Raw genomic sequence first — 27,492 nt, 5'->3', positions numbered from 1 at the left:
CGAGGAGGGGGTAGGGGCAGGGGGAGCTTGGTTGCCAGTGGGTGCGGAGCACCCGCTAATTTTTCCCTGTGGGTGCTCCAGCCCTGAAGCACCCACAGAGTTGGCACCTGTGTGTGTGCAAGTTCCCATTGGGGCTTGTAATTGATGCTTTTGATAACAAAGGTGGATGCATCCCAATATCCACTTGGATAGTCTGCTTTGCAATGGTTTTCCCTTTTGATCATTCTGTTATAGAGACAAATAGTCTGTGATTTTCTAAATGTTTTTGTTCTTTCCATGTAGAAAGTTAATGCTCTTTGAACATCCAGTGTGTGGAGTGATGCCTCTCTCTTGTCTGCATGCAGTTTTGGAAAAAACACAGGTAAGTAAAATGGGTTTGTTCAAATGAAAGGGGGAGGCAACCTTGGCTAGGAATTTAGGGTGTGGTTTTACGATAACTTTATCTTTAAAGAAAGTGGTGTATGGGGGTGGCGGGGTGCCATTAGGGCACCTTGTTCTCCCACCCATATGGCGGACATAATGGCGACGAGGAAAGCCACCTTCATTGGTGGAGTAATGAGCAGGTGGCCAGCAGCTCAAATGGTTTTCCCATAAGTCAGCGTAATACCAGGTTGAGTTCCCATGTAGGAGGTGGGTTCCTTATTTCGGGGTAAGCGTTCTCACTTCCTTGGAAATGTTTAGTTGTTGGGTGGGCGAATATGGTGACACCAGCCACATTATTGTGGAAAGCTGCGATAGCTGCCAAACGTACCCTGATGCAGCTTGTAGAGAGACCCAGGTTTTTAGTTCTAATATGTAATCCAGTACCCTTGGTAAAGGGGAGGATGTTGATATGATATGTTTGTCCTGGCACCATATGTTGAACCATTTCCATTTATGAATACATGTCTTTCTTATATTTGGTCTACGACTGTGCAGTAATATGTCTTTTACTTCCTCCGAACAGGTCATTTCATTTCCTCTCAGCCATGGAGTAGCCAGGCCCTGAGGTGAAGTATTGTGAGGTTTGGATGGTGTATGTGTCCTGCATCTTAGGAGAGAAGATGAGGTATTAGAGGAAGATTTTGAGGTGGGCACACCACCATCTGGGTGCTATTAGAACGAATTTGGATTTGTCCCTCTTGATCTTGTTTCTGACCCAGGTTAAGAGTAGGGTCAGGGGAAATGCATACATTAATAGGGCACCCAATTTGATGAGGAGAGCGTCACTTAGGGTATGGGGTCTCAGTCTGGCTCTAGAGCAATATTGCGGGCACTTGCAACGAGGTCTATGGTAGGGAATCCCCATAATTTGAATATCATATGTAGAACTCCAGGGTCCATTTCCCATTCAGGATTCTGTAAGAACTCTCCACTTAGCGCATCTGCTGTTGTGTTTTGACATCCCGGAAGATTAGGATGCTGATATGTCAATGTTGTGGCTGATGCACCAATTCCAGAGCAGTATTGCCTCTGTGCATAAGGAGTGTGATCACGCCCGTCCCGCCACCTTGGTGGTTTATGTAAAACGTGCATGCTACATTGTCCATGAGGGTCCTGATGGCTTTGTCTTTGTTTAGAGGTAGAAAGTGGTTGCATGCGTTGCAGACTGCCCTTAGCTCCAGCAAGTTTATGTGCCAGTTGGACTCTGATGGGGACCTTCGGCCTTGGACTGTGTTGTTGAGTAGATGCACTCCCCAGCCTATTAGGAAGGCATCCGTGGTGATTGTCATTGTTGGAGTCCTTTGTAGAAATGAGACTCCTGTACAGACATTCTTCGATTGTGTCCACCATTTTAGGGAATCCTTTAACTTATTTGGCATTAAAAGACATCTGCTTAGGCAGTGCCTGTGTGGTACGTACACTGTTCGAAGCCAGGCCTGCAGGCATCTCATGTGTAGTCTGGCATGTTTGATGACAGACATCATTGCTGACATATGTCCCAGAAGTTGTCAGCATGTTCTGGCAGATGTTTGTGGATTGTCAGTCACTGTCCAAATTAAGTGAACAAGTGTGATGAAGCATTGATGAGGTAGGGCTGCTGTCGCTGTTGAACAGTTGGGACAAACTCCAATGAATTCCAGTTTCTGGACAGGTATGTGTTGACTTTTGCATGTTTATTTGTAACCCTAAGTTTGTGAAAAGGGTTATTGTACTCTGAGCGGTGTTCATTGCTTCGTGTTGTGATGGTGCCTTTATGAGGTAGTCATCCAGATATGAAACATCATGACTCTGTGTCTGCGGTGGTGTGCCACCACCACTGCTAAATCTTTGGAGAAAACCCTTGGGGCGGTTGACAAGCTGAAGGGTAATACTTTCTATTGGAAGTGTTGTTTTCCCAGGGTGAACCTTAGGAATCTTCTGTGTGATGGACGGATGGTAATATGGAAATATGTGTCCTGCAGGTCAAGGGCTGAGAGCCAATCCCCCTTTTCTAATGCTGGAATTATAGTTGTTAGTGTCACCATTTTGAAATGCTCAGAGTTATACTTCATATTTCTATCTTCAGATACAAGAATGATACATGCATACAAATAGGAGGAATATGTTCAGTAGCTTATAACCTTTGTTATGATACCTTACAAGAGACCTTTTGCATAAAGCATATTCCAGTTACATCATATTCACACTTATAAGCATATTTCCATAAAACATATGGAGTGCAACATCACACTAACCTCTTCCATTCTCTGTCATACAGGGTTGTTCTAGTATGGTTTTGCTTTCCCCTCTCATTTACTGCTTCCACCACTAGTGAGTTTGGGGTGGAGTGTGCGAACAAGAACTCCACTCCTTTAGATGGCACATAGTATTTCTTGTCTGATCTTTTGTATGAGGGAGATGCTGTTGCTTGTGTCGGTCAGGTTCCATAATAGCACCGTTAATCAGACATCTTCCTAGGCAAAGATAGTGTTACTGAAGTATGTCTAGCAGTTTATGCTGCGATTCAGGTACCTCTTCTAGGGGTATGTCTAGGGACTCTGCCACCCTTTTGAAAAGTTCCTGGAATTGTTTGAAGTCATCTCCTGTGGAGAGGTGGCGGCATTATAGTTTCATCCGGTGATGAAGATGACAGGTTCACCGGTGGTAAGGCTTCCTGGTCTGAGATTTCTTCAGTTTCCTCAGTCATCTCCTTCTGTGTTTCTGAGGGTCCTGGTATAGGTGATGAAGAGGATTGTGGTGCTCTAGATCTTGATGGGCTGGGGGACTTGAGATGTTGTGCCCTGTATACTGCCAATGGCTTCCAGTAGGGCCAATTTGGTGGGAATGGCATGGGAAGCGGCGCCCACGGGTGCCCTTATCAGCTATATGCCTCTAAAGATGAGTGGTATTCTGTTTGGTGGGATTGTTCTGGTTTGGGTGAAGAGTGACGAGGTGCATATATTTCCCCTTCGTCCTTTTCATCATCATCATCACTGGAGAAAGGGGGAACCGATCTAGGTGGTGTGGTCAGGGGCCTTGGTACCAACCAATTTGGAGTGCCGTCGGTACCGAGGAGCGGGAACTCCATTGTTGAAGAGACCAGTAGCTCTGTAGGTCTTGGGAATTGGTACAGTACCGTGAATGCTGGTACCGATGTCAGTGCTGCGGTGGTGAGTGTGAGTAGTAGCCACTTGTGCCAAGGATCTTGTGTTTGTGCTGTACAGGTACCACAGGTGACATCATTGCACCCCCAGGTGCAGAGAGTGTCTTTTTGGCTCTGTGGGTACTGAGGTGAAGGGTTTTACTTTGCCTTGTGTGCCTCCATCTGAGATTGCCCACTTAGGGTCTTTCACTCTCTGGGAACACGTGGTACAGGAAGGTCCCAGTGTCTCGGAGTCCAATGTGCCTGGTGATATTGGCACCAAGGTAGTCTTGGGGGTTGGAGACTTGCTTTTTCTTAACCAATTCCCGTTGCAGTGAAATCTGAGCCTGCTTTTTTGTAGCCTTCTTGAATAGAGTCTCTTTTGTAGGAGCTGTTGAGACAGGACCTCTGTCAGAGGCTGCCAATGGCGACTGTTGGCAGGGGTCCTCGACTCAGGGTCCAACGCAGGTCTCAGAGAGGTTTCTCCATCACAAGGAGCTTAAGCTGAAGGTTCCTCGCTTTTCTTGTTCTGGTCCTTAGATTACAGCAGTGTGGACATGTAATGGTCCTCACTTGGGGTCTTGTTGGGGAGCGTGGCCTAGTAGTCAGGGCTGCAGCTCGTGACTGCAAAGGGAGTTGTCGGGAGGGAAGCCCGGGCCCTCTCACTCCACCAGACGCCAACCCAGGGCCCTTTGGGCTACCAATAGTCTGGCAACCAAGGCTACTTAAGGCTGGCCTCCCTGGGCCTCTTCCTCTTGTCCCCCTCCAGGATCAGCTTAGTCCAAGGCTTTCCCCTGGTGGGGAAATCCAAACCACAAGAAATAAGAGGGGGATACCAATGTTTAAGGTCCACAGGATCCTTCCCTCTCTGGTTGTCTCTGGGGTGGGTCCTCCCTTCCCTCAGGGAGGGCCCCTTTAGGCAGCTATGTCAGAGTCTTAGGCTTCCCTCTGCTCTGTGCTGCTGGAGCTGTGGGCTGCATGTCTGCTCACCTCCAGCTCTACCCCCAAATGAGCTAATTGCCTGCCTTTTAATTCCTCCAGCAGATGGAGCATTTGCTGCAGGTGTGGTGGGGCAGGTTGGCTGAGCCCAAAATAATCCCTTAAACCCTTATTGCCCAGTGTGGTGTTTGTACACCCCATCACAGTAAACTTTTGACGGATGTGTGTCTCACCGAGACAGTGGACACACTGCGCATGTTTGTCAGAGATAGGGATTTGACAGTCTGCAAGTCAAGGCAATGTTTAAATCCTGTTGATCTGGGCATGCCGAAGAAGTTCTGTCCCAAATTAAGAAGGGAAGCAGTAACTCTAGAGAAGCCTAGCCTTATCTTCCTAATAAGGTGGATAAAGAAAGAAAAAAAAATTTTTAAATAAAATAAAACAAGACAAGTATAAAAGGGTAAGAACAATTAATTATCTAACTACTAAGTTGACTATTAACTATAAGCTATCTTATCTAAAAGTAAGAAAGAGGTGCTACTAATCTCTCCGACTCAATAGAGACAATAGAGAAGGAACTGAGGGACAGTTGGTCGCACAGCGCAATGTAACTGCCTGGGACAGCACGAGACAGTGACCCAACTAAGCACTATTTATGTTATATACTTTCCATTCTAAAAAGTGAAACAAGAAATCTCAGACCCCCTTCCCCTGCAAAGAGGCAGATACATTCATGACTGACTCCCCCTTCCTAAACAAACATACAAAAAAGAGCATGGGGGCCTGTTCCTCAAGTTAAAACAGGGCAACAAAATAATATTATATATTAAAGTTATAAATTTTTTTTTAAAAATCAAAAAGGCACAAATTTGAAAACGGAAGGCTGAAAAAAGATCACAGAAGGATCTGAAAGCAAAGCTTTCCTGTTTTCCTGGGCCAGAAAGCCAGATCAGGATGCTGAATCAAATGGATTTCCTGATCAATAAGACATTAAAATAGAGATGTTTGGGTTGAGGACAATGGTGATTGTTTAGTCCCACCAGTAGATCAACTCCCTCTCTACTAGATGGCGTATGCCTAACTGCTCTCAAGAGTGTTACACTAGAAGCATCCAAAACTTGCCAAGTACTGCAGGAGAAAAACAAACAAGTGAGGAATATCCAGCTGAATAGTCCGCTTTTTTTGAGAAATTTATTTATCCCAGGGTACGTCCACACCTGAAAATTTGGAACAGCTATTTTGGTAAAATCATTAATTCCAGAATAGTTATTTTGGTATAAATGCCCATGTGGACATTCTCATTCCAGAGTAAGAATGTCCACACAGGATTTTATACCGAAATAACAATTCTGTAATAGCAGTTGTGGCAAATTTGCAAGCGTATGTTCCAACATGTGTTTTAGGATGAAGTAATTTCACGGCATTGCAATATGAGAAATTATACATATTAGGAGGGAAAAAATCTCTGAAAATATCTGGAGTCCTCATTTAAGCTCTTTTTCTCCAATTTGGAGGGGAAGAATGGTTCTGTGGTCAAATCACACAGCTGGGAGTTGGCATCCCAAGTTCTAATCCTAGATCTGTCACTGATTTACTGTGTGACTTTGGGCATGTACCCTATCCCCAGATTTTTAAAAGGTATTTAGGTATTGTGGTGCTCAGTTAACTGATTTAGGAGTCTAACACATTTTCAAAGGGGATCTAGGAAATCAGGAGCCAAAATCCCATTGACAGTCAGGGATTAGGCCTCCTAAGTGCCTAGATCCATTTGTAAAATGACATTTTGGCTCCTAATAAGTTAGGCATCGCAACACTGAACACAGCAATGCCAAATTACCTTTAAAAATCTGGGCCTTAGTCTCTGCAAGTTTACACACCTTTATAAAAGAGGATCACACAGATAACGCTATCTCTTTGTGAAGTAGATAAGTTATTATTTGTAAAGTGCTGTAAGAGCCTCAGATGGAAACTGTCAAAGAAATGCAAAGTATCATATTTAGGCCACTTTGTCTGACACTCTTCTCTTCCCAAATCTAATATTTGGAAACCAGAGGATACAGGGAATATGCAGAGTATTAGAAAGATTTACCAACACCTTCCTCTGACAGCAAACAATCCTAAAGGGGAAAGGGATCAACTCAACCCAGAATTACCTTTATCTGAGTGATATTCCCCTCCAGTTCTGTAGGGGTCTGAAGCTTCCATCTGTCCTTGCCCTCCAATGCCCGTGTGCTCTGATTGGACACGGATGCTTTCCTCCACATAGCTATTCTCCCTTTATTGGTACCAGCTGCTAGAAGACCTGCCATTAATAAAGTTGTTCTATATTTTAAATCAAGTTCAGAAACAACAACAAACATTAAATGAGGTAAAAAATAACCAAAGTCTGCTTTTATTTGTAATCCGTCAGTCAGAATTGTGCTCATGAAAATAAAAAAAGACTTGCAACACTATAGACAGGCGGTATGCAGGCATCCCCATACAGCTCTGCCAAGGTCTCTCCATATTGACTAGATACCAACAATCCTGTTGAACCTCCCTTGAGGAGAAACTGCAAGAAATATCACATGGCTGTAAGTGTGTTAAGGTCCCTTCTGTGCTCCAAGATGGAACCGTGCTTTAACTGTGTCATGAGAGAACCTTAGTTTAAACAGCTACACATTTGTGTTCGCAGAGTAGATAAGGTCCCCACAGCAGATTTGTTACTATTGAAAAGTATCCTGCTGGACACAGTAATACGAGAACTCTATACTAAAATTGCTACAGAGCACTGAAGGCAAACATTTCACAACAAGGTTTATGAGCTAAGGATCACGGTTCTCACAGGGTTTCTTACCTTTAACAGTGCAGTAAGAGACAGAGTTTACACATTCCCCTGCTTCAAAGCCAAGCTGTACATCTGGAAAGAGCACATAATTCTCATTCCGCTCTAAATCCCAGAACCTAAGTTCACAGAAAACAAGGGGCTTTTAAAGAGTGATATCCTTCCAGATGTTTGACTGAAGAGATTCAATGAGATACAATGCAGGGCACACATTTTTTATTCCTGGAATGCCCAGATCATTTTCATTTTAAAATGAAACTGCCAGCAGCCGTCTATGGCAGTGGTCACCAACCAGTAGATCGCAATCATCTGGTTGATTGTGGAGCCTCTGACAGTCAATCTGTCTCAGTCTAGGGTTGCCAACCCTCCTGCAGCCAAACAGGGAGATAGGCCGCTAAGTCCAGCAGCAGAGCGAGGCTAAGGCAGGCTCCCTGCCTGCCCTGGCCCCGCACTGCTCCTGGAACAGGGCCGGCTCCAGCATTTCTGCCGCCCCAAGCAACAAAAAAAAAAAAAAAAAAAAAAAAAAAAACCCCGCAATCGGCGGCGGCAGTTCAGAGGCAGATCCTTCGCTCCTAGAGGGAGTGAGGGAATTGCCGCAGGTGCCGCTCCTCTCCCTTGGCTGCCCCAATCACCTGCTTGTTAAGCTGGTGCCTGGAGCCGGCCCTGTCCTGGAAGCAGCCAGCACATTGCTGCGGCCCCTGGGGGAGGGAGCAGGAGGTCTCCACACTTTGCCCTCGCCTGCAGGCACCGCAGCTTCCATTGGCCGGAAACAGGGAACCGTGGCCAATGGGAGCTGCAGGAGTGGTGCCTGCGGACAGGGGCAGCACATGGCATCACCTGCCCTTCCCACTCCAGGAGCCACTGCCAGACATGCTGGCTGCTTCCAGGAGCAGCGCAGGACCAAGGCAGACAAAGAGCCTGACTTAGCCCCACTGCGTCACCACCCAGGAGCTGCCTGAGATAAGTGGTGCCCGGCTGGAGCCCACACCCAAACCCCTCCTGCACCCCGACCCCCAGCCTTAGCCCCCTCCCAGAGCCCGCATCCTGCACCCCAATCCCCTGCCCAAGCCCCCTCCTGAAATCAGCACTCCCTCCTGAACCCCAACCTCTTGCCCCAGCGCTGAGCCCCCTCCTGCACCCAAACTCCCTGCCCCTGCCCAGAGCCTGCACCCCCTTCCACACCCCAACCTGCTGTCCCTGCCCGGTGAAAGTGAGTGAGGGTGGAAGAAAGCAAGCGACGAAGGGAGGGGGGATGGCATTAGCAGGGTGGGGCCTCATAGAAGGGGTTGGGCAGGGGATGAGGCACGGGTGTTTGGGTTAGTGTGATTACTGTTATTTCTACATTTTCTTTGAGGTAGATCCTGGGTTGCACTTAAATTCAAAAGGTAATCTTTGCTTAAAAGGTTGGAGACCACTAGTCTATGGAATGAGCAGAAGCCACTTATTAACTTTCACTCATTATTTAACTTTTTTCCTTTAACTTATTATTTTCTCTGTTTTCTGATATCATGTATGAAAAAAGATTTGGAAACAAACTGCCTCATCTATTCAGAGAGGATTGGATATCCCTTTACTTCCCATCTGATGGTTCTCCGTCTTTTTTAAAATGCTCCCCATTACCATTAACTGCTAACAGCACTTTGAATTCAAGGGGGTTTTCTGGAAAAAAGCACTGAAGCCAAATGCCTTCCCTGCCAATTAGAAAATGGTGCTGCGTCTTTACTATCATTCTCCCAAAATTAACCAGGTGACTGTGGCTGATCATACTAGCAAGCCTATGTTCAAGAAAAGCATGCCTCTTATGCTGCTGAACATACATGCCCCATCTTGGCATTTCATTGATATCAATGAAATACAAATATAAAGAAGTAATACAGATGTTAAAGGATGACCCAGTTGCAATGAGGTTAGAAATCCAAAAGGAAAGAACATATTCTTAATATACAAAGAAATAAAAGCACGCAGAATATTTCAGCACAGTAGTAAAGCAAAGCACCACCCCTGTTTGAAAGAATAGAGTACACCTCTACCCAGATATAACGCTGGCCTCGGGAGCTAAAAGACCTTACCACGTTATAGGTGAAACCACGTTATATCGAACTTGCTTTGATCCGCCGGAGTGCACAGCCCCTCCCCCGAGCACTGCTTTACCATGTCATATCCGAATGTGTGTTATATCGGGTCGCGTTATATCAGGGTAGAGGTATATATAAGCATTACAGCACTTCTCCAGTTATCCTAGACAGGAAGAGAGAATTCCTGACAGGAGGGCACACGAGTCCTTTTTTCCACTGTTGATGTGAATGCTGCCAAAAGAATCAGCCAACAAGTTGGGAAGAACAACGAAGTGGTCATCCTCTCCCTGCACAAAATCAAAGGACTCTACTTTTCCAGAGAAAGAAACAGACAAAGGCAAAGTGAAGCCTGAAGTTTAAGAGGAAAGAGGTCAGATGATATCAGAAGATAAAATATGGATTCCATGGGAGAAAGGAAAGCATGTGAAAACTTTTAGGGATTCAACAATATTAGACAGGCTTCAATTCATTTTGAAGAATAAGAAACAATGAGTAACAAACAAAAAATATTAATTTTCTATTTTAGATGAATAATATGAAAACAAAGGCACTCTAGAGTTAACTGAATCTTTGGTCCACCGCTGAACAAGATTCTTCCAGCTGGCAAGTCTCTTGTGTCTCAAGTCAAATTCTTACCTGAGGACTGTTTCACCTATTGCTGTAACAAGGAGGCTACGGTCGATTAAAATAATGTCTGCAGAATGACCTATCTTTCCACTCAACTTCACCTGTTAACAAAAAACAAAAACAAAAAAACCACAACACATCAGTTAGAAGGGACATAATTGAAAAAACAGCAGGTGTCAGCACTGCATACCTGGGTTGCAAAGCAGGAACACAGGAATTACCATACTGGACCATGGCCATAGACCATCAAGTCCAGTATCGTGTCTCCGACAGTGGCCAGCACCAGGTGCTTCAGAGAAAGATGAAAGAAACCTTGCATTAGGCAGAAGTAGATCTCCTCCGAATCCCTAACAGTTAAAGGGTGGTTTAAATTCTAAAGCACAAGATTGAATATCTATTCCAAAATTTGTTAGGATTAACTATTATATATTCTAGTTATAGAAATAAATGTCCAATCCCTTTTCTGAATCTTGCTAAAAAAAATTAAAAATAGCTTTTTAAAAGCAATAGTCTCTAATGGTTCAATCCACTGCAACAATGTGCATTAGTTTCCATTGAATAGCAACTTTGGGGTCATGACTGTGGTTGTGACGTAGGATACAAAAAACAGGGTTATTTCTCCAAGAGCATTTATTTCTGCATAAGACCAGGCTTGCTAACCGGCCAAGTGTGCTGTGATAAACAGTACATGCTACAGATATTCATGATACAGAATCATTTGCGACAAACACCCCAAAATCATCTCTTATTGAGTAAGAACAGATAGTATTAGTTTTGGGCTCTCCCACCACAAGCCTTATTAAAACAGATTAGCATACATTTTTAATGGTTCTAGTTTTGTAATATTCAGAGCAGTTATGTCACAATTCTGCCATAACTGCTGCAGAATTAATGGTGTAATATAGAAAACAAAGGGTTGTCTACTATTATTGTGACAGCATTCCCCCAGGGTGCAGCCCGAGACCGTGGGACCGCTGTGCCCCCTGAACTCTCTCCAGCTTGGGATGTCTCTCACAATGCCTTGCTAGTGAACAGCAGCAACCCCTCCAGGTGCTATCACTCAGCACAACCACATGTTGAGACCCCACACCCAGCTAGATTGCATGAATGCTCCCAGAGCCATTCATGAATCACACAGAAAAAGGCACCAGAGCCAAATCCACCCAGCTCCCAGCACTGTACCTCAGGAATATACCACTATCTCAAAGGCAGTTTGTGTTATACTTCTCTTGGCAGCCAGCCATCAAGGCCATGAGTCAGTGTGCCTCAGTTTCCCCTTTCACACACACAGCAAACCAGGTTTGTTATGGTTTCTCTGCTGTGATAAGCTTTAAATCTGTTTACACATATTAACTGAGAACTAGTGTTACCATAAGGTTTAACATCAGTGTCAAAATTCTTATCCCCAAAACTTTACCTTAATACCAAAATTATCATAGATGTGCATTTACAAGTATCTTTATGATACCACGCTCTCTGTTCAGATAGTCTGGTTTGAGGTTGGTTTGTTCATTACCCATGGTGTCCTTTGACTCTCTCCCATGTAATCAGTCACTGGCTTTTCTATCCTTCCAGTGTTCCCCTCTGCCTGGGTTCCTATTTTAACTATGTTTCTGGAATTTGGGTACCTCAGGGTCTGGCAAGATAGGAGTTTAGGGGGATTCTGCATATTGACTGGCCCTTCGGGGAGCTGTCTCCCAACCCCAGGACTGTACATATACAAAAAAATCCAGCTCCCTTTTTGGGGTTACTGTGTTTCCCCCTTCCAGCACTGAGTCACTCTCTGCCCCCCTAGAGGGCTGTGCTCTGTACTCTCTGGGCGAGGTGCGTTTACCCTTTGATCAGATGCACCTTTCCCCAGCAGCTTTCCCATAACTGCTCTCTGTCTCTCACCAGCCTGGGGGAAAATACCCCCCTCTCTGCCCGTTGGGTCATTTGCATTCTCACAAACCATCACCTGGCAATTTTCTTATTTGAACTCCCCTGTTATCACAGGTGTTGAAGCTGCAACTTGATGTAAAGAGACAGTTACTTTTCAAAAACTTATCAGAAATAGCATCCTGAAAAACTGGGACCTTGATTGAAGTACCCTCCACCACATCTTTCTCTGTCCCCGAGAAGTCAGCTGTGTGACTGCTCGCCTCCAGAAGGTCAGTTACACAGTTCTTTCTCAAAACATGAGTCACAGGCTGAGTGCAAAGATGCTGACTCAGCCATCCGGTCCCGGGCATCCTTCGTGACCAGTGCAGAGACATTCCTGTCCTCCTACTATTCCTTTCCCAGTTTCCTTCCTTGGGCCCCCTTTTAAAACCCATTTCTCTGTGCTCCTTAGGAAGGTGCCTGTCCCTTGTTCAGCTGTAAAACTCTGCCAGCTAACAACTGGGACAGTTTCCTTAATCACTGACAACTCCTCTCCTGCCCCTGCTCCTGAGGGCATGTTGCCTTCTACTGGAAAGGAGTTCGTCTCAGCCCCTCCCAGATTTGGAAGCTCACTGCTTCCCCATGTGACAGAGTCACTGGAATACTCATCCACCTCAGTGGTTTCTGAGATTCCCTTCTGCTTCTCTGGGCTCCCCTCTGGGATACATTTCCCTATGCTCCCTAGAGCAAGGTTTTTCCTCTGGTTCAGCTGCAACTTGCTGGCAGCTAACAACCTGGACAATTCTCTCCCTGGCAGGCATTACACCCCACTCCCTTCCTGAGACTGTGTTGCCTCCAGCTGCAGTGCAGTAGTTGGTCTCAACCACCCTCCCAACTGGAAGCATGTGGCTTCCCCCTGCTGCCCAAGAATCAAGGAGACTCTCTCCCATTCTCTCAGCAGTTCCTGAGACCTTACCATTTCCCTCGGAGGTCCCAGCATAAAACTCCCTCCTGCTGCAAGCAAATACTTGAACCTGAGCTACACGGAAAAAATCGTTACCAAGAAGCAGGTCAACTAGGAGGTGTTCCATTACCCTCACCGTCAAAACATTTTCCAAACCTTCCCAAAATCACATGGATTTCGGCTAGTGGTACGAGGAATCTGCTTTTGCCCACCCCCACAATCTCTGCCATTTGGCTACGTAACATACTGGCCATTGGAACCACACTCTGCTTAACCAGAGAGATCTGAGCCCCTATATCCCTCTGCCCCAAGCATTCCCCACCATTAATTTGGACAACCGTAACATGCTCAATGTCTGGTTCTGCAGAGGCTAATCTCACAAAACCAATATGATAGATTTTGATTGCCAGGGGGGTTTCTGTGTTGAGGACAGCAGAACTAACATGAGCTATTGGTTGCCTGCTTCCTCCTAACACAAGGCATTTATTCCTCAGGCCATCAGCGGAATTACACTGATAGCACCTTTTGGGCTCTTCTGCTTTTATTTCTTTTTTTGATTTGGATGAGAGTTAGATGAATGGTTTTGGGGAGGTGAGTACCCAGCCTCCAAGCTACCCTCCCTCTTGCTAGGGATAAAATGTGATCTCCGTTCCCACCAGCTTCAAAGACCTCTTTCAATGGGTTGTTTTCAATAGATGCTTGGGTCTGTTCGAAGGCATCAGCAAGAGACTCCATCTCATCCACAGACTTTACATCTTTGTCACATAGACACTGCTTTACATCAGTCTTACATATGCCTAGGAAATGCTCTTGAGCCATGAGATCAAACATTCCCTCAAAACTTGTAACACCTTTACCCCTCACCCATTTTCCCAACAAATCTTTCATTCTGTTCACATATTCCCCATTACTCATACCAATATCCCTCGTAAGATTCCTAAATTTAACTACATGTTTCAGGGGTAATCAAATCTTTGCAAAACATTGTTTTTAAAGACAGGTTTCAGAGTAGCAGCCGTGTTAGTCTGTATCCGCAAAAAGAACAGGAGTACTTGTGGCACCTTAGAGACTAACAAATTTATTAGAGCATAAGCTTTCGAGGGCTGTAGTCCACGAAAGCTTATGCTCTAATAAATTTGTTAGTCTCTAAGGTGCCACAAGTACTCCTGTCCTTTTTTAGTGTTTTTAAATTTACAAAAAGAACAGGAGTATTTGTGGCACTTTAGAGACTAACAAATTTATTTGAGCATAAGCTTTCGTGGGCTAAAACCCACTTCATCAGATGCATAGAATGAAGATATTTATACATACAGAGAACATGAAAAGGTGGGAGTAGCCATACCAACTGTAAGAGGCCAATCAATTGAGATGAGCGATCATCAGCAGGAGAGAGAAAAAAAACCTGTGAAGTGATAATCGAGATGACCCATAGAAGGTGTGAGGATATTTTAACATGGGGAAATAGATTCCATTGGTGTAATGACCCAACCATTCCCAGTCTCTGTTCAAACCTAAGTTAATTGTATCTAATTTGCATATTAATTCAAATTCAGCAGTCTCTCTTTGGAGTCTGTTTTTGAAGTTGTTTTGTTGCAAAATTGCCACCTTCAAGTCTGTCACTGAGTGGTTAGAGAGGTTTAAATGTTCTCCCACTGGTTTTTGAATGTTATGATTCCTAATGTCAGATTTGTGTCCATTTATTCTTTTGCGTAGAGACTGTCCGGTAAATGGACAAAATTAGAAAAGCCAAGGCACAAAACAAGATCAAACTAGCTAGAGACATGAAGTGTATTTGTAGAATGTTTTCTTGTTACGTTAGAAACAAGAGGAAGACCAAGGACAGGGTAGAACCATTACTCAATGACAGGGTGGGGAAACAATAACAGAAAATGTGGAAATGGCAGAGGTGCTAATGACTTCTGTGTTTCGGTTTTCACCAAGAAGATTTGTGGTGACTGGACATCTAACATAGTGAATGTCAGTGAAAATGAGGAGGATCAGAGGCTAAAATAGGGAAAGAACAAGTTAAAAATTACTTAGACAAGTTAGTTGTCTTCAAGTCACCAGGGCCTGATGAAATGCATCCTAGAATACTCAAGAAGCTGACAGAGGAGATATCTGAGCCATTAGCGATTATCTTTAAAAAAAAAAAAAAAAAAAGGTCATGGAAGACGGGAGAGATTCCAGATGACTAGAAAAGGGAAAATATAGTGCTGATCTATAAAAAGGGAAACAAGGACAACCCGGGGAATTACAAAACAGTCATCTTAACTTCTGTACCCGGAAAGATAATGGAGCAAATAATTAAGCAATCAATTTGCAAACATCTAGAAGATAATGAGGTGATAGGTAACAGTCAGCATGGATTTGTCAAGAACAAATTGTGTCAAACCAACCTGATAGCTTTCATTGGCAGGGTAACAAGAAGGATGACCAGACAGCAAATGTGAAAAATCGGGACGGGGTGGGGGGGTAATAGGAGCCTACATAAAAAAAGAGACCCAAAAATCGGGACTGTCCCTATAAAATCAGGACATCTGGTCACCCTAGTAACAAGCCTTGTGGATGGGGGGGTGGGAAGTGGTAGACGTGGTATATCTTGACTTTAGTAAAGCTTTTGACACTGTCTCACATGACCATCTCATAAACAAACTAGGGAAATGCAATCTAGATAGCGCTACTACAAGGTGGGTGCATAACTGGTTGGAAAACCGTTTCCAGAGAGTAGTTATCAGTGGTTCACAGTCATGCTGGAAGGGCATAATGAGTGGGGACCCGCAGGGATCAATTCTGAGTCCAGTTCTGTTCAATATCTTCATTAATGATTTAGATAATGGCACAGAAAGTACACTTATAAAGTCTGCAGATGATACCAAGCTGGAGGAGTTGCAAGTGCTTTGAAGGATAGGATTAAAATTCAAAATGATCTGGACAAACTGGAGAAATGGTCTGAAATAAATAGGATGAAATTCAACAAGGACCAAATGCAAAGTACTCCATTTAGGAAGGAACAATCAGTTGCACACATACAATATGGGAAATGACTGCCTAGGAAGGAGTATTGCGGAAAGGGATCTGGGGGTCATAGTGGATAACAAGCTAAATATGAGTCAACAGTGTAACACTGTTGTAAAAAAAGCTAACATCATTCTGGGATGTATTAGCAGGAGTGTTGTAAGCATTACACGAGAAGTAATTCTTCCACTCTACTCTGCGCTGATTAGGCCTCAACTGGAGTACTGTGTCCAGTTCTGGGCGTCACATTTCAGGAAAGATGTGGACAAATTGGAGACAGTCCAGAGAAGAGCAACAAAAATGATTAAAGGTCTAGAAAACATGACCTATGAGGGAAGATTGAAAAATTTGGGTTTGTTTAGTCTGGAAAAGAGAAGACTGAAGGGGACAAGATAACAGTTTTCAAGTACATAAAAGGTTGTTACAAGGAGAGAGAAAAATTGTTCTTCTTAACCTCTGAGGATAAGACAAGAAGCAATGGGCTAAAATTGCAGCAAGGGAGGTTTAGGTTAGACAGTAGGAAAAAATTTCTAGCTGTCAGGATGGTTAAGCACTGGAATAAATTTCCTAGGGAGGTTGTGGAATCTCCATCATTGGAGATCTTTAAGAGCAGGTTAGACAAACACCTGTCAGGAATGGTCTAGATAATACTTAGTACTGCCATGAGTACAGGGGACTAGACTAGGGCCTTGGCTACACTTGCATGTTATAGCGCAATAAAGCCGCCACATGCACTCTACCTCACTCACCATCCACACTGGCAAGGCACGTAGATCGCTCTGACTCCGCGGCTGGAGCGCTCCTAGTACTCCACCTCCCCGAGGGGAATAATGTTTGTTGCGCTCTTGCTGGAGCGCCGCAGCGCCAGTGTGGACATCTAATGCGCTCTGATTGGCCTCCGGAAGTGTCCCACAATGCCTGTTCTAGCCACTCTGGTCATCACTTTTGTACTCTGCTGCCCTGTCCTCAGGTGACCAAGCATCAGACCCGCCCTTTAAATTCCCTGGGAATTTTGAAAATCCCCTTCCTGTTTGCTCAGCCAGGCGTGGAGTGCTCTCAGCGCATCTTTCCAGGTGGCCATGTCTCCACGCGCCAGGCGATCCCCAGTATGGAGCAATGGCGAGGTGCTGGACCTCATCAGTGTTTTGGGGGAGGAAGCTGTGCAGTCCCAGCTGCGCTCCAGCCATAGGAATTACGATACCTTTGGGCACATATCAAGGGCTATGATGGACAGGAGCCATGCGGTGCAGTGTTGGGTTAAAGTAAAGGAGCTGCGGAATGCCTACTGCAAAGCCCACGAGGCAAACGGCCATTCCGGTGCTGCCTCCGTGACCTGCAAATTCTACAAAGAGCTGGATGCGATACTTGGGGGTGATCCCACCTCCACTGCAACGACCACCATGGACACTTCCGAGCCCAGGTAAAAGGAACTGTAACATCAATATCACTGTATTTTTAAACATGTAGCCAGGCTGAATGTCAGGGTTGGATAAAGCCATTCTTAAGTGGAACCCTATGCAGCCCTTCATGAGTAGCTCCATCCATTTCTGCAGAATTTTAGATTAATTTTATTTTTATTATTTTTACATTTCTAGCCTTTGTGGTTGTAACAAGAGCAAAAAACCATCATCCTGAATCTGAAGACAGAAACAGGAGCTCTAAGAAAGGTACGTACTGCACCCATTCTTAATGGAATGATAATGCTAGTGACTAATGGTGACAATATAACCGTCACCATCCTTAACTACCGTATATACGTGTTCATAAGCCGAATTTTATTAGTAAAAAAAAGGGAAGCACCAGAGAAGGGGGTCGGCTTAAGAACGGGAATAGAGAAGGAGAAGTGGGACACAGCCCCTCCCCCCAACCGAGGGAGCAAGGAGAGGCAGCACAGCCAGCAGAGACAGAAGGGAAGAGGTGGGGCCAGAGTCTCTCCGCTTCTGGCCACACTGCTCTCCCCCCAGCCTCTGAAGCAGTTGCAGCTCCGAAGCTGGCAGGCTGCAGCCATGCTGCTCGGCCCCATCCCCCAGAGCTGGCTGTGGCCATGCCGCCCGGCCCACTGGAGCATGCTGAGGCCGTGCCGCCAGGCCCAGCCCACTGGGACATGCTGCGGCCGCGCCGCCCAGTCTGGCCCGCCGGAGCAGGCTGTGGCCGTGCTGCCCAGCCTGCCGGAGCAGCTCCAGCCAGGTCAGAGACATCCTCCCCTGGCCCTCCTCAGATAAGGTGGGAAGGGATAGGAAGGGGAGAGTTTGGGGGTCCTGGGCTAAGGGTGGGGTCATGTAGGGGTTACTCCCCTGACTCCCAGCTTCTCCCCCACAAAAAATTTCCCCACCAGGTGCTATCCCGGTCTGTCAGGGGAAGCAGCTGGCATGCCTGGACACTTTGTTTACTTAGGTTTACCTCCGTGCGTGTGGACCCTCGAGGTAAACAAACCATCTCGGCCCACTAACGGCTTATCCTGATGGCCCAGGAGCCAAAGTTTGCTGACCCCTGAATTATAGGGTCGGCTTATGAACGGGTTATAAAAATTTACCATTTTTAACTTATCCATCTTGGGGGGTGGGGGGATGGCTTATAAAGGAACTGTCTCATGATTGAGTATATACGGCACTAATTTTTAATAGAGGCAACCAATAATGCTGGGATTGTGGATATTTTAAGAATACTACCACCATCTTTTTCTCCATCAGACCCTTGCTCCAATGGGACTAAAAATTAAAGTAATGGGAACAGTTGAAGACATTTGTTTATCCTGACAACATTCTAGCAGAAAAACTAGGATTTTTAAAAAGTGTTTGTTGGCTGTTGCATCACAAAGTGTATACACATATCTATGACCTATAGAAAGAGGGAGGATATGTTCAGTGTCTGTGTAGACAGATAGTGGACAGGAGACAAGAAAGTAGAGATGAGTGGGCAAATGGGGGTGAATGGGTTAGGGTGGGGGCAAAAATGAAGAAAAGAAAGGTGTGACAGAGTGCTGGGCAACAGCCCTTGAGCCAGCACTCTGGTCACTGCAGCTCCAATTAATTACTGCAGAACAAACCTCGTTAAGAAGAGCTGTGCCTAACTGATGGATGGAGAAGAGCTAGAAGGCTAACGTCAGACAGAATATACAAAAAGGCAGAGCAAGGAAGCAGACAGAGAAAGATCACTCTTGCCTGCTTGCCTCAGGAACTGAGGGCTCCCTAAGACTGTAGGTGTAAGGCTGAACAGTGTACAAGGGTGGTGGGAACCAACACTGTAAATAAATGGCACTGGGTGTTTTACCAGCATAAAGGTCTCTGAGATATTTGTGGACTTGAGAAGGGACAGGAGTGAGCAGGGCCCCGAGAGAAAAGGTTAGAACAGAGAAACCAGGGATGCAAAAGAAAACCCATGCTTTTGAAATAACCACCACAATTCTTGGCTCCACCTTGTACTCCTGACAGAATTCTGCGTCCCTGCGGGGGTGCAGAATTCATATGGTCTGCATATTTCTGTGCCACCCGAACAGAAAAATGCAAAAGAAACCTGCGGGGGGGACACACGCCTCTTCCCCAGCAGCCCAGGCAACATGTCTGTTCCAGCATGCCTGGAGCAGCCTCAGAGACATGAGTACAGGGGACTAGACTAGGGCCTTGGCTACAATTGCACGTTATAGCCGGGGGAAGAGAGCTAGATGTGCGTGCCTGCCAGAGAGATGCTGATCACCATCAGGGGGCCAACAAGCGAGACTCAGTCTCTCTCGATTGCTACTGCGGCTCACCAGACGTGGAGGGGGGGTAGGTCTTTTTATTATGCACGAGGAAGGCTTTGTCCCCGAGGCAAAAATGTAGCAGCCTGCCTGCCTGCCTAGTAACATGTCTGTAACTTCTTGAGAATCTAAAAAACAATTAAATATTAGTATGTTACTGAAAATTTGTTTTTAAATTAAAGAAAATAGCTTTTGTAAAACAAAACCGTATTTTGTTAATGTAGCTGTTTTATCTCATTCCCTAAGGCACAAATGTAGCAGCCTGCCTGCATAGTAACATTGTTAATGTTCCTATGGTTAGTTAGCTCTTCCCATTCTCAATCAATTCCCCCAGGAGCATAAAATCTGTAAACATTTTTAAGGCCCCTACATTGCCAAAGTGATGTAAAGCCTTATAAATGATAATAAGGAAATAGCTAGGAAGATCTATGTGCTTGGCACAGGTAAAAAGTGCCTAAGTGACACAATGGGGTTAGATTACAGTTTAGGATTTATTTTACTTACCCATTTAAAAAAAAAAAAAAAAAAAAAAAAAACAGACTTTGCAGGCAAATAAAACCTTCACCAAGCAGTCAATAAAATGTCAGGACAATCAGAACCAAGCATTTCCAAAGTACCCAGCCAGGTCCAGGACAATGATTAGCAAAATTGTACGACTTTCATGTGTGAAAATCTGAGTAATTTGAAATGATGTTCTACTTTTTTTTTTTTTTTCCCCATTTGGTGTTCTGTAATATAATTTAAATGAAAATCCAGGATTATAACTGGAATGCAGGGTATTAGTTACCAAGTGACTTTTTTTCTGTATTGTAGTTTAAATCAATTACCAAAACAACTGAAACTGGTGCGATTATATTGCATTATTTTGACAAACAAAATTTGCAGAATTTTTCATTTTGAGGCGCAGAATCCCCCCAGGTGGAACATGTATTTCCTTAAAGGGTGGGGTTTTCTCCAAGAAATAAAGGTGGGCCTTAATGAATTTTTCATACAACAGAAAGTTGGCAAAAGTAAAAGTGGAACTATACATCTATAGAAACTGATATTGTACCTCAGCAGCACCTACTCTTTACCCCTCAGCCTACCTCACCTACCTTCATAATTTCCTCTGCTTCTCCCTCAAGAGTGATTGTGTACATGGACAACAGGAGGTTCTCTGTTATTACCACCAAAACATCCCTCTTCTCCATAATCAGGAGCTTTCGGATTGAACTGTCTGTGCTCAATGCATGGCTTGTCTTTCCTTTTTCATTCACGTAATGCACAGACCCTGCAGTAAACACAAGCCAGTTACATACTGTTCTGTTCCAAGACACGTGTAAACCACAAAAATTAATGATCAATAATATTAATGGTCTGACAAACCCACAAACAGAAGTTATTCAGAGGCAAGGCTACACAGAAAAAAAGCCTTGCTTAATCTCGGTTAAGGTTATTCCGTTCTACTTTAATAACAACATATTCCTCAAATGCTGAAAAGCTAGCAAATACTCAGTTAAGGTCAACAACCACATTTTTATTTCTCTTCTCATACACTGTTGGAGTTAAAATAGTATAGTAGTTTATACAAGAAGGACACAAAAAAAAGTTGTTCTCTTTTCTTCAAAGAAATCCAAAACTAAGAGCTTATCTTAAAAGGAGGACATCTACCTTTAATATGTGTGTCCTTCTTGTCTGTATGGTCCCAGTTAGAGATGCAGGATAGTTTCTGAAACCTTGGATGTTAGCAATGTGTTGTGAAAAGACAATAGTAAAAAGGTAAACATTTTATATTGGTGTATTTAGAGAAAAAGTTTGGTTGTTGACCATAACTGTGTATTTGTAGGAGGACAATGTTATTAAATTAGAACAGAGCAATCTAACTTACATTAAAACAGTTTTTTCCAATGTGACTTTCCTTAGTTTTTAAAGAAGCAATGTAAATTGGAAATGAAAAATGAAAAGCAAATACAGTGCCTTACAGAAAATAATGACAGCGAATAACAGCAGCTGCAGCAAACATTCAACTATGGAGAAATGTCAACCTTAGATTAAATGAGGCCCTGACAACTTGTTTAATCTGCTGTCATGTGTGAAACTCATATGACACTACCTAGAAAAGAAAGTTCCCATTAGTTAATGCAGTGCTTTCAGAATGGCAGTGCTGAAGTTAATACCGAAATATTAAATGAGACATTGGAATCTGACAAATCTGCTCCCATGTATAGACACAGATCACTGCCTAGCAAACACTATCATATCATTAATGTAGCACTTTCATATTGGGGCAGATCAAGTCAATAATTAAATAATAAAAATTTTCCCCAAAATTCTAAAACAGTAAAACTATAAAAGAGGTTTTTATGTAAACTACTAATACACATAAGTTTAGTGTAAAATCTCCATGTGTGCTCTTTGCAAAGGAGTTCTTAAAAAAAAAAAAAAATAGTAAGACACTAGAGACCCAATTACAAAAGCCATTTGTCTTTATTTCCATTTTGTTTTATTTTTAAATACACTACACCCTCCAAATTGCAACTGCACAGAAAATTAAAAGCCCTGCTACACTCATAGTTTTATTCCAGAAAAAAACTGAAACAAACACTTAGTGAATATTCTCTTTCTCCTCTCTTGTTAAATACCGTTCTTTAATGCAACCTTTATTATGGCTTCACTACCACCCCACCATAATATTTTGTATTTATCTACCACTTTCCACAGGAGGATCTCAACCCATTTTACAAGCAGCAAGCTTCACAATACCCCTGCGAGAAGGCATATATAGGGAACATTGCAAGTACCTCTAGTGTTCAACATGGCAGCTGTCAGTGCACAGCAACACTAGATAACAGTTCAGGATCAGAGTCTAAAATGAGTTCCATGTAGGCAGACCCCTGCACATAAAGTCCCATTAACCTAAATGGAGTATGTTTGCACAGAGCTCGTTCAGGTTCAGGGCTTTAGCCATGAAATGGAGAATACTGTATATAAAATTGAAATCGCAAGGGGAATTTAGTTAGGCAGCATGTAATTATCCCAGTTGTAATTTGGCCAGGATACTGGGGTTAGTGACATTATTCTATTGAAAGTTCCATAGAATCTTTAATGACAATAAATGGTCAGTTTTTAGATCTCATCTTGAATTGTGTACTTAATTTATTCTGTTGCACTTGGCTACTGCAACACAAAGCATCAACTTTCATATGCTTAAGACCACCCACTGTTTCAAGGTCCTCTCCAGTAGCAAGAGAAAAGGTTAGTTAAGCTTTTTAATTGAATTTTAAGAAAGTTTTTCACTTTTTGTCACACAAAAAGACTATTCTAAAAAAAAGTTATCAAGTGCTCAGCTAATTGAGCGGGTTAGACTCTAAAGACAAAGGGTAGCAGAGAGTGGATACTGTTCAGAGGGGAGGTATATTAGGATGAATATTGTTCTCTTCTCTATTAATGGCCTGGAAGAGACAAAAAAGTAAAATAAATTAATGATGTCTTCAAAGAATACACAACAAGGGTGCATTCAGTATAGGTCAGGATACCTTGAACAGACCAGAGTCTGGATATGAAACATTTTGGAAATCTCAGGTCAGACTTCTACAGAAGTGCACCAATCACCTGTAGCATGCAGCCATGACAACAATTCTGTGTAAGACATTATGAAAGAGTGTTGTTGGTAAATTTCAAGTGTTAAAATATCTTTGCTTTAGACAAACTCTCTCATATAAGGTCTGATAACTGAATTTTGTAGATTGTTTTACCATGGTGATGAGAGCTTTAGAAATGCTTGTAATACATCTAATCCAGGCCAGTAAAAAAGCACAGAAATAAACATTTCAAATGTTGTTAATTTGTCATTTATTTTAATTACAAAAGGCACTCCATAGTCTACACTAACATCTCACTGCATTTTTTTTTTTTTTAAATAGAGCCATTATGGATTAATGAATGCAAAAAAGCGTGGATTACTCACCTTATGCAGGAACTGAGGTTCTTCGAGATGTGCGTCCCTGTGGGTGCTCCACTTCAATAGCGCCAGGACACATTGACACCTGATCCGAGATTTTTGATAGTAGTGCCTGGTTGGGGCACATGTGCACAGTAGCTGTGTTACAGGGCTGGTGGCACCTCATCTAGCACGTGCACAACTCAACCCTGTCAGTTCTTTCTCTACCATGGAGCCTTTAATACGAACTCCAAAGTAGAGGGGAGGAGGGTGGGTAGTGGAGCACCTACAGGGACACACATCTCGAAGAAGAGAGGGTACATCTTGTACAGTATCTGAGGTTCTTCAAGTGCTGTCCCTATGGGTGCTCCACTTCAGGTGATTGTGGAGTAGTGCCCTACTGAGGATGGATGGGCTTCAGAGTTGTATGCATAGTTGAAGGTAGCGCTGTTAGGCCTAGTATTGCATCTGAGCCTGAGCTTTGCCTTACTGCATAGTGATTCATGAATGTGTGTTGTGAAGTCCAAGTGGCGGCTCAAAATATTTCTGTGATTGGTACGTTATTCAAAAAGGCAGTTGAGGTCAATACTTATCTCATCAAATGGGCTCTGATCCCTGTCAGGAGTTCTATTTTTTGTTGATAGCATAGATGGATGCAATTGGAGATCCATTTTGAAAGTCTTTGTTTTGATATTGCAGATCCCTTTGATCATCCAGTCGTGGAGACGAAAAAGTCTTGGTGATTTTCGGAATGGTTTTGTTCTATCTAGGTAGAATGCTAAAGCATGTCTAACGTCTAGAGCGTGGAGGACTGTCTCTTGTGTAGTCCTGTGTGGTTTAGGGTAAAACACAGGTAAGTGAATTGGTTGGTTGAAATGAAAGGATGTTATCTTAGGGACAAATTTTGGGTGTGGTCGAAGCGTCACCGTCTTTGAAGAATATGGTGTGTGGAAGGTGGGCCACAAGAGGCCCTATTTCACTTACTCTTTGCATGGATGTAATCGTGACCAGGAATGCTACCTTCATTGATAGGTGCAGTAGGGAACAAGTAGCAAGTGGTTCAAATGGTGCTTTGATAAGGCCTCTGAGGACCAGGTTTAGATCCCATGCCGGTGTGGGGTTTGCCTATTTCTGGGTACATGTTCTGTATACCTGTGAGGAAACACTTTGTGATCAGGTGTGTGAATACTGAGACACCATCAGTCTTATGATGGAAAGCAGTTATGGCTGCGAGGTTTACTTTAACTGAACTTGTGGACAGTCTTGATTTTTTAAATTCTACTATGCACTCAAAGATCAAATGAATTGGTGCTGTAAGCATGGTTATGTGTTTGTTTTGGCACCATAGGGAGAACCTCTTCCATTTCTGGAGGTAAGTGGTACGAGTGGATGTCTTTCTGCTGTTTAGTAATATCTGTTTAACCTGTGCGGAGCAGGTTAATTCGGCATGTTGGAGTCAGGGAGGAGACACGCCTTCAAGTGAAAGTTTCTCCAGGTCCAGATGCAGGACTTGACCTTAGTCTTGTGAGAGAGGATCCCATCGCCGAGGGAGAGTGTATAGTGTGCAGATCACCATGAGTCTCAGGTATGGGAACCATGTCTTTCTGGGCCATGTCAAGACTATAAGTATGACCTTGGCTCTGTCCGTTCGTATCTTGTGTATTACTCTGGAGATTAACGGTATCGGTGGGAATGCATACAGGAGAAGTGTGTTCCATCTGATAAGAAAGGCATCCCCTAGGGATCGTGTTCCCAGTCCTGCTCGTGAGCAAAACCTTGGACATTTGTTGTTTCATTCGGTCGCAAATAAGTCCAAGTGTGGGAACCCCCACATGTGGAATGTGTGTTGTGATGTTGTCATTCAGTTCCCACTTGTGTTCTTGGGGAAACTGTCTGCTTAATGTATCCACCATCATGTTCTGTCAGCCTGGGAGGTATGATGCTGTAATGGTGATTTTGTGCTTTATGCACCAGTTCCATAGTTTTATGGCTTCTGTGCCTAGGGAGTGAGATCGTGCTCCACCCTGTCAGTTTATGTAGAACATATATGCCATGTTGTCCATCATGATTCTTATTGTTTTGTTCCTTATTATTGGGAGGAAATGGATACACGTGTTGCAAACCACACGTAATTCGAGCAGGTTGATGTGTAAATGTGTCTCTGTGAGCGACCACTTCCCTCACATTGTATGTTGTTTCAAGGGAGCACCCCAGCTGATCAGTGAGGCATCTGTTGTGATCAGTATGGATGGTGGATCCTGCTGAAATGGGATCCCTGAGCATAAATTTCTTGGACTTGTCCACCATTTTAAGAAGTGTTGGACTTTTGATATTAGTGTTAAGCTTTTGTTCAGGCTGTGCTTTCATGGTATGGATACCGAGCTCAGCCATCCCTGTAGGCAGCACATATGTAGTCAAGCATGTTTTACTACAAAGGTAGTGGCCGCCATATGTCCCAATAGTTGTAGGCCGGTACATGCTGATACCCATGGGCTGTTTGTGACCACTGATATGAGAGTGGTCAATGCTGAGAATCTGGTCATTGGTAGTGATGCTTCGGCCTCTATTGAGTCCACATGTGCTCCAATGAAGTCCAATTGTTGTACTGGGGTTAGAGTAGATTTCTGTTACTTTATTTGTAACCCTAGGGTGTGAAAGAGGGCGATAGTCCAGGTATTTGTGAGCCAAGGATGCATGTCCCTGGTAAACTGTTCTCTTGATCTTGTGGGACATTGGTGGTCTGGTGCCTGATGGTGAGGAGTGATCTGATGAGAAGACTGCCTCTTCAAGGCCATCCTCATATTCACTTGAAAATGGTGGAGCAGTGGGGGATTCCGGCTGGTCCAGTGCTGTTGGTACTCGCGAGTCGTCGGTGCCGAACAGTGGAGATCTGGGGGTAGACTCTACTTCCAATGTCTACTTTCTGTGTAAGAGGATGTGGTGCTGCTGTTTTCGATGTCGTGTCTTTCTGTGCTGACACATTCGGTGGTCATTTGGTCGGTGCTGTTCATTTGTATGTGGCCTTAGTCAGTGCCAATGGTGCCATCCTTGAATTCTTTGTTGACTGTTCTGATGAAGTCGGTGCGGGCAGAGGGGGCATCGCCAATGGCAAAGGTTGTGGTACTGTGTCCTTCATAGGAATAGTTGGTGCCGTGGAGGAGGAGGCTGGTTTGTGCCTACCACTCGAGTCCTTTCCCCTGCTGGCAGAAGTCCCGGTACAGAGGGTGCCGGAAGCGCCTGGTGCCTCAAAGATACTCACACTGCCTGAGGTTGGCACCGAGGGTAGAGATCTCACCAGAGACCGTTTTTTTTAAATGGTTCTCTGTTTGGGGAGGATGTGGCCATTTTCTCAGTTTTGTGGAGGAAAGGGTACTAGCTCTGTCCACAGAGGATATGCCCTGAGAGTCCCTTGTCGAGGGTTATCTGGGGTCTCAAGTAGGCATAAGAAACTCATTTTAATGGAGAAATTCAAGTCGGAGATCTGTCTCTCCTCACTCAAGTTTTGAGAATACTGCTGTAAGCGAACTTTTGTGATATGTGCGACTCACCTAAGCAGTGAATGCATAGTGAGTGCCCATCCGAAATAGGTATTGATTCCTTGTACGAAGTGCATCTTTAAAAACCTGAGGAGCCAGGCATATTTTTAACAGCCCTCGTAGTGCTAATTTGGGAGGGGCAGAATGGAGGATTTTTTTAATTTTTTTTTTTTGAGGAATGAACTGTCTAACTAAGATTAACTGAAACTTAACACTAAGTGAACCAACTAATTACGACAAACTGAGGCTTACCTAAACAATCTAATGTTATCTACTTCTTTTCTAGGTTTTCTTCAACACCGCTACAGAGCTCAGTCTCAGGCTGAGGACGGTTGAGAAGGAACTGAAGGGGTTGGGTCGTATGCGCCCGACGTGAGGCGCCAATGGTGCTATGAGACAGCTATTGCGCACACGCGCCCCGACCAGGCACTGCTACTGAAGATCTCTGATCAA

The 27,492-nt window shown here is 44.0% G+C and overlaps 1 protein-coding gene across 6 annotated transcripts in view; it reads right to left on the bottom strand.

Moving 5' to 3' along the window:
* The window catches only part of IFT140 (intraflagellar transport 140), a 228,629-nt gene that overhangs the window by 165,053 nt on the left and 36,084 nt on the right, over nt 1-27,492 (bottom strand). For all 6 annotated transcript variants that reach the window (XM_054041948.1, XM_054041945.1, XM_054041949.1 and 3 more), the window contains 4 exons: nt 20,679-20,854; nt 10,019-10,110; nt 7,320-7,426; nt 6,637-6,785 (listed from right to left, as the gene is read on the bottom strand). In XM_054041948.1, coding sequence (XP_053897923.1) covers nt 6,637-6,785; nt 7,320-7,426; nt 10,019-10,110; nt 20,679-20,854 — 524 coding nt within the window. The remainder of the gene's footprint in view (nt 1-6,636; nt 6,786-7,319; nt 7,427-10,018; nt 10,111-20,678; nt 20,855-27,492) is intronic.

The sequence above is a fragment of the Malaclemys terrapin genome, chromosome 10 (assembly GCF_027887155.1).
Source record: "Malaclemys terrapin pileata isolate rMalTer1 chromosome 10, rMalTer1.hap1, whole genome shotgun sequence".
NCBI classification, from domain to species: Eukaryota; Metazoa; Chordata; order Testudines; family Emydidae; genus Malaclemys; species Malaclemys terrapin.
Note: the sequence above shows the minus strand (reverse complement) of the source record. Positions and strands in the feature narration are given on the sequence as shown.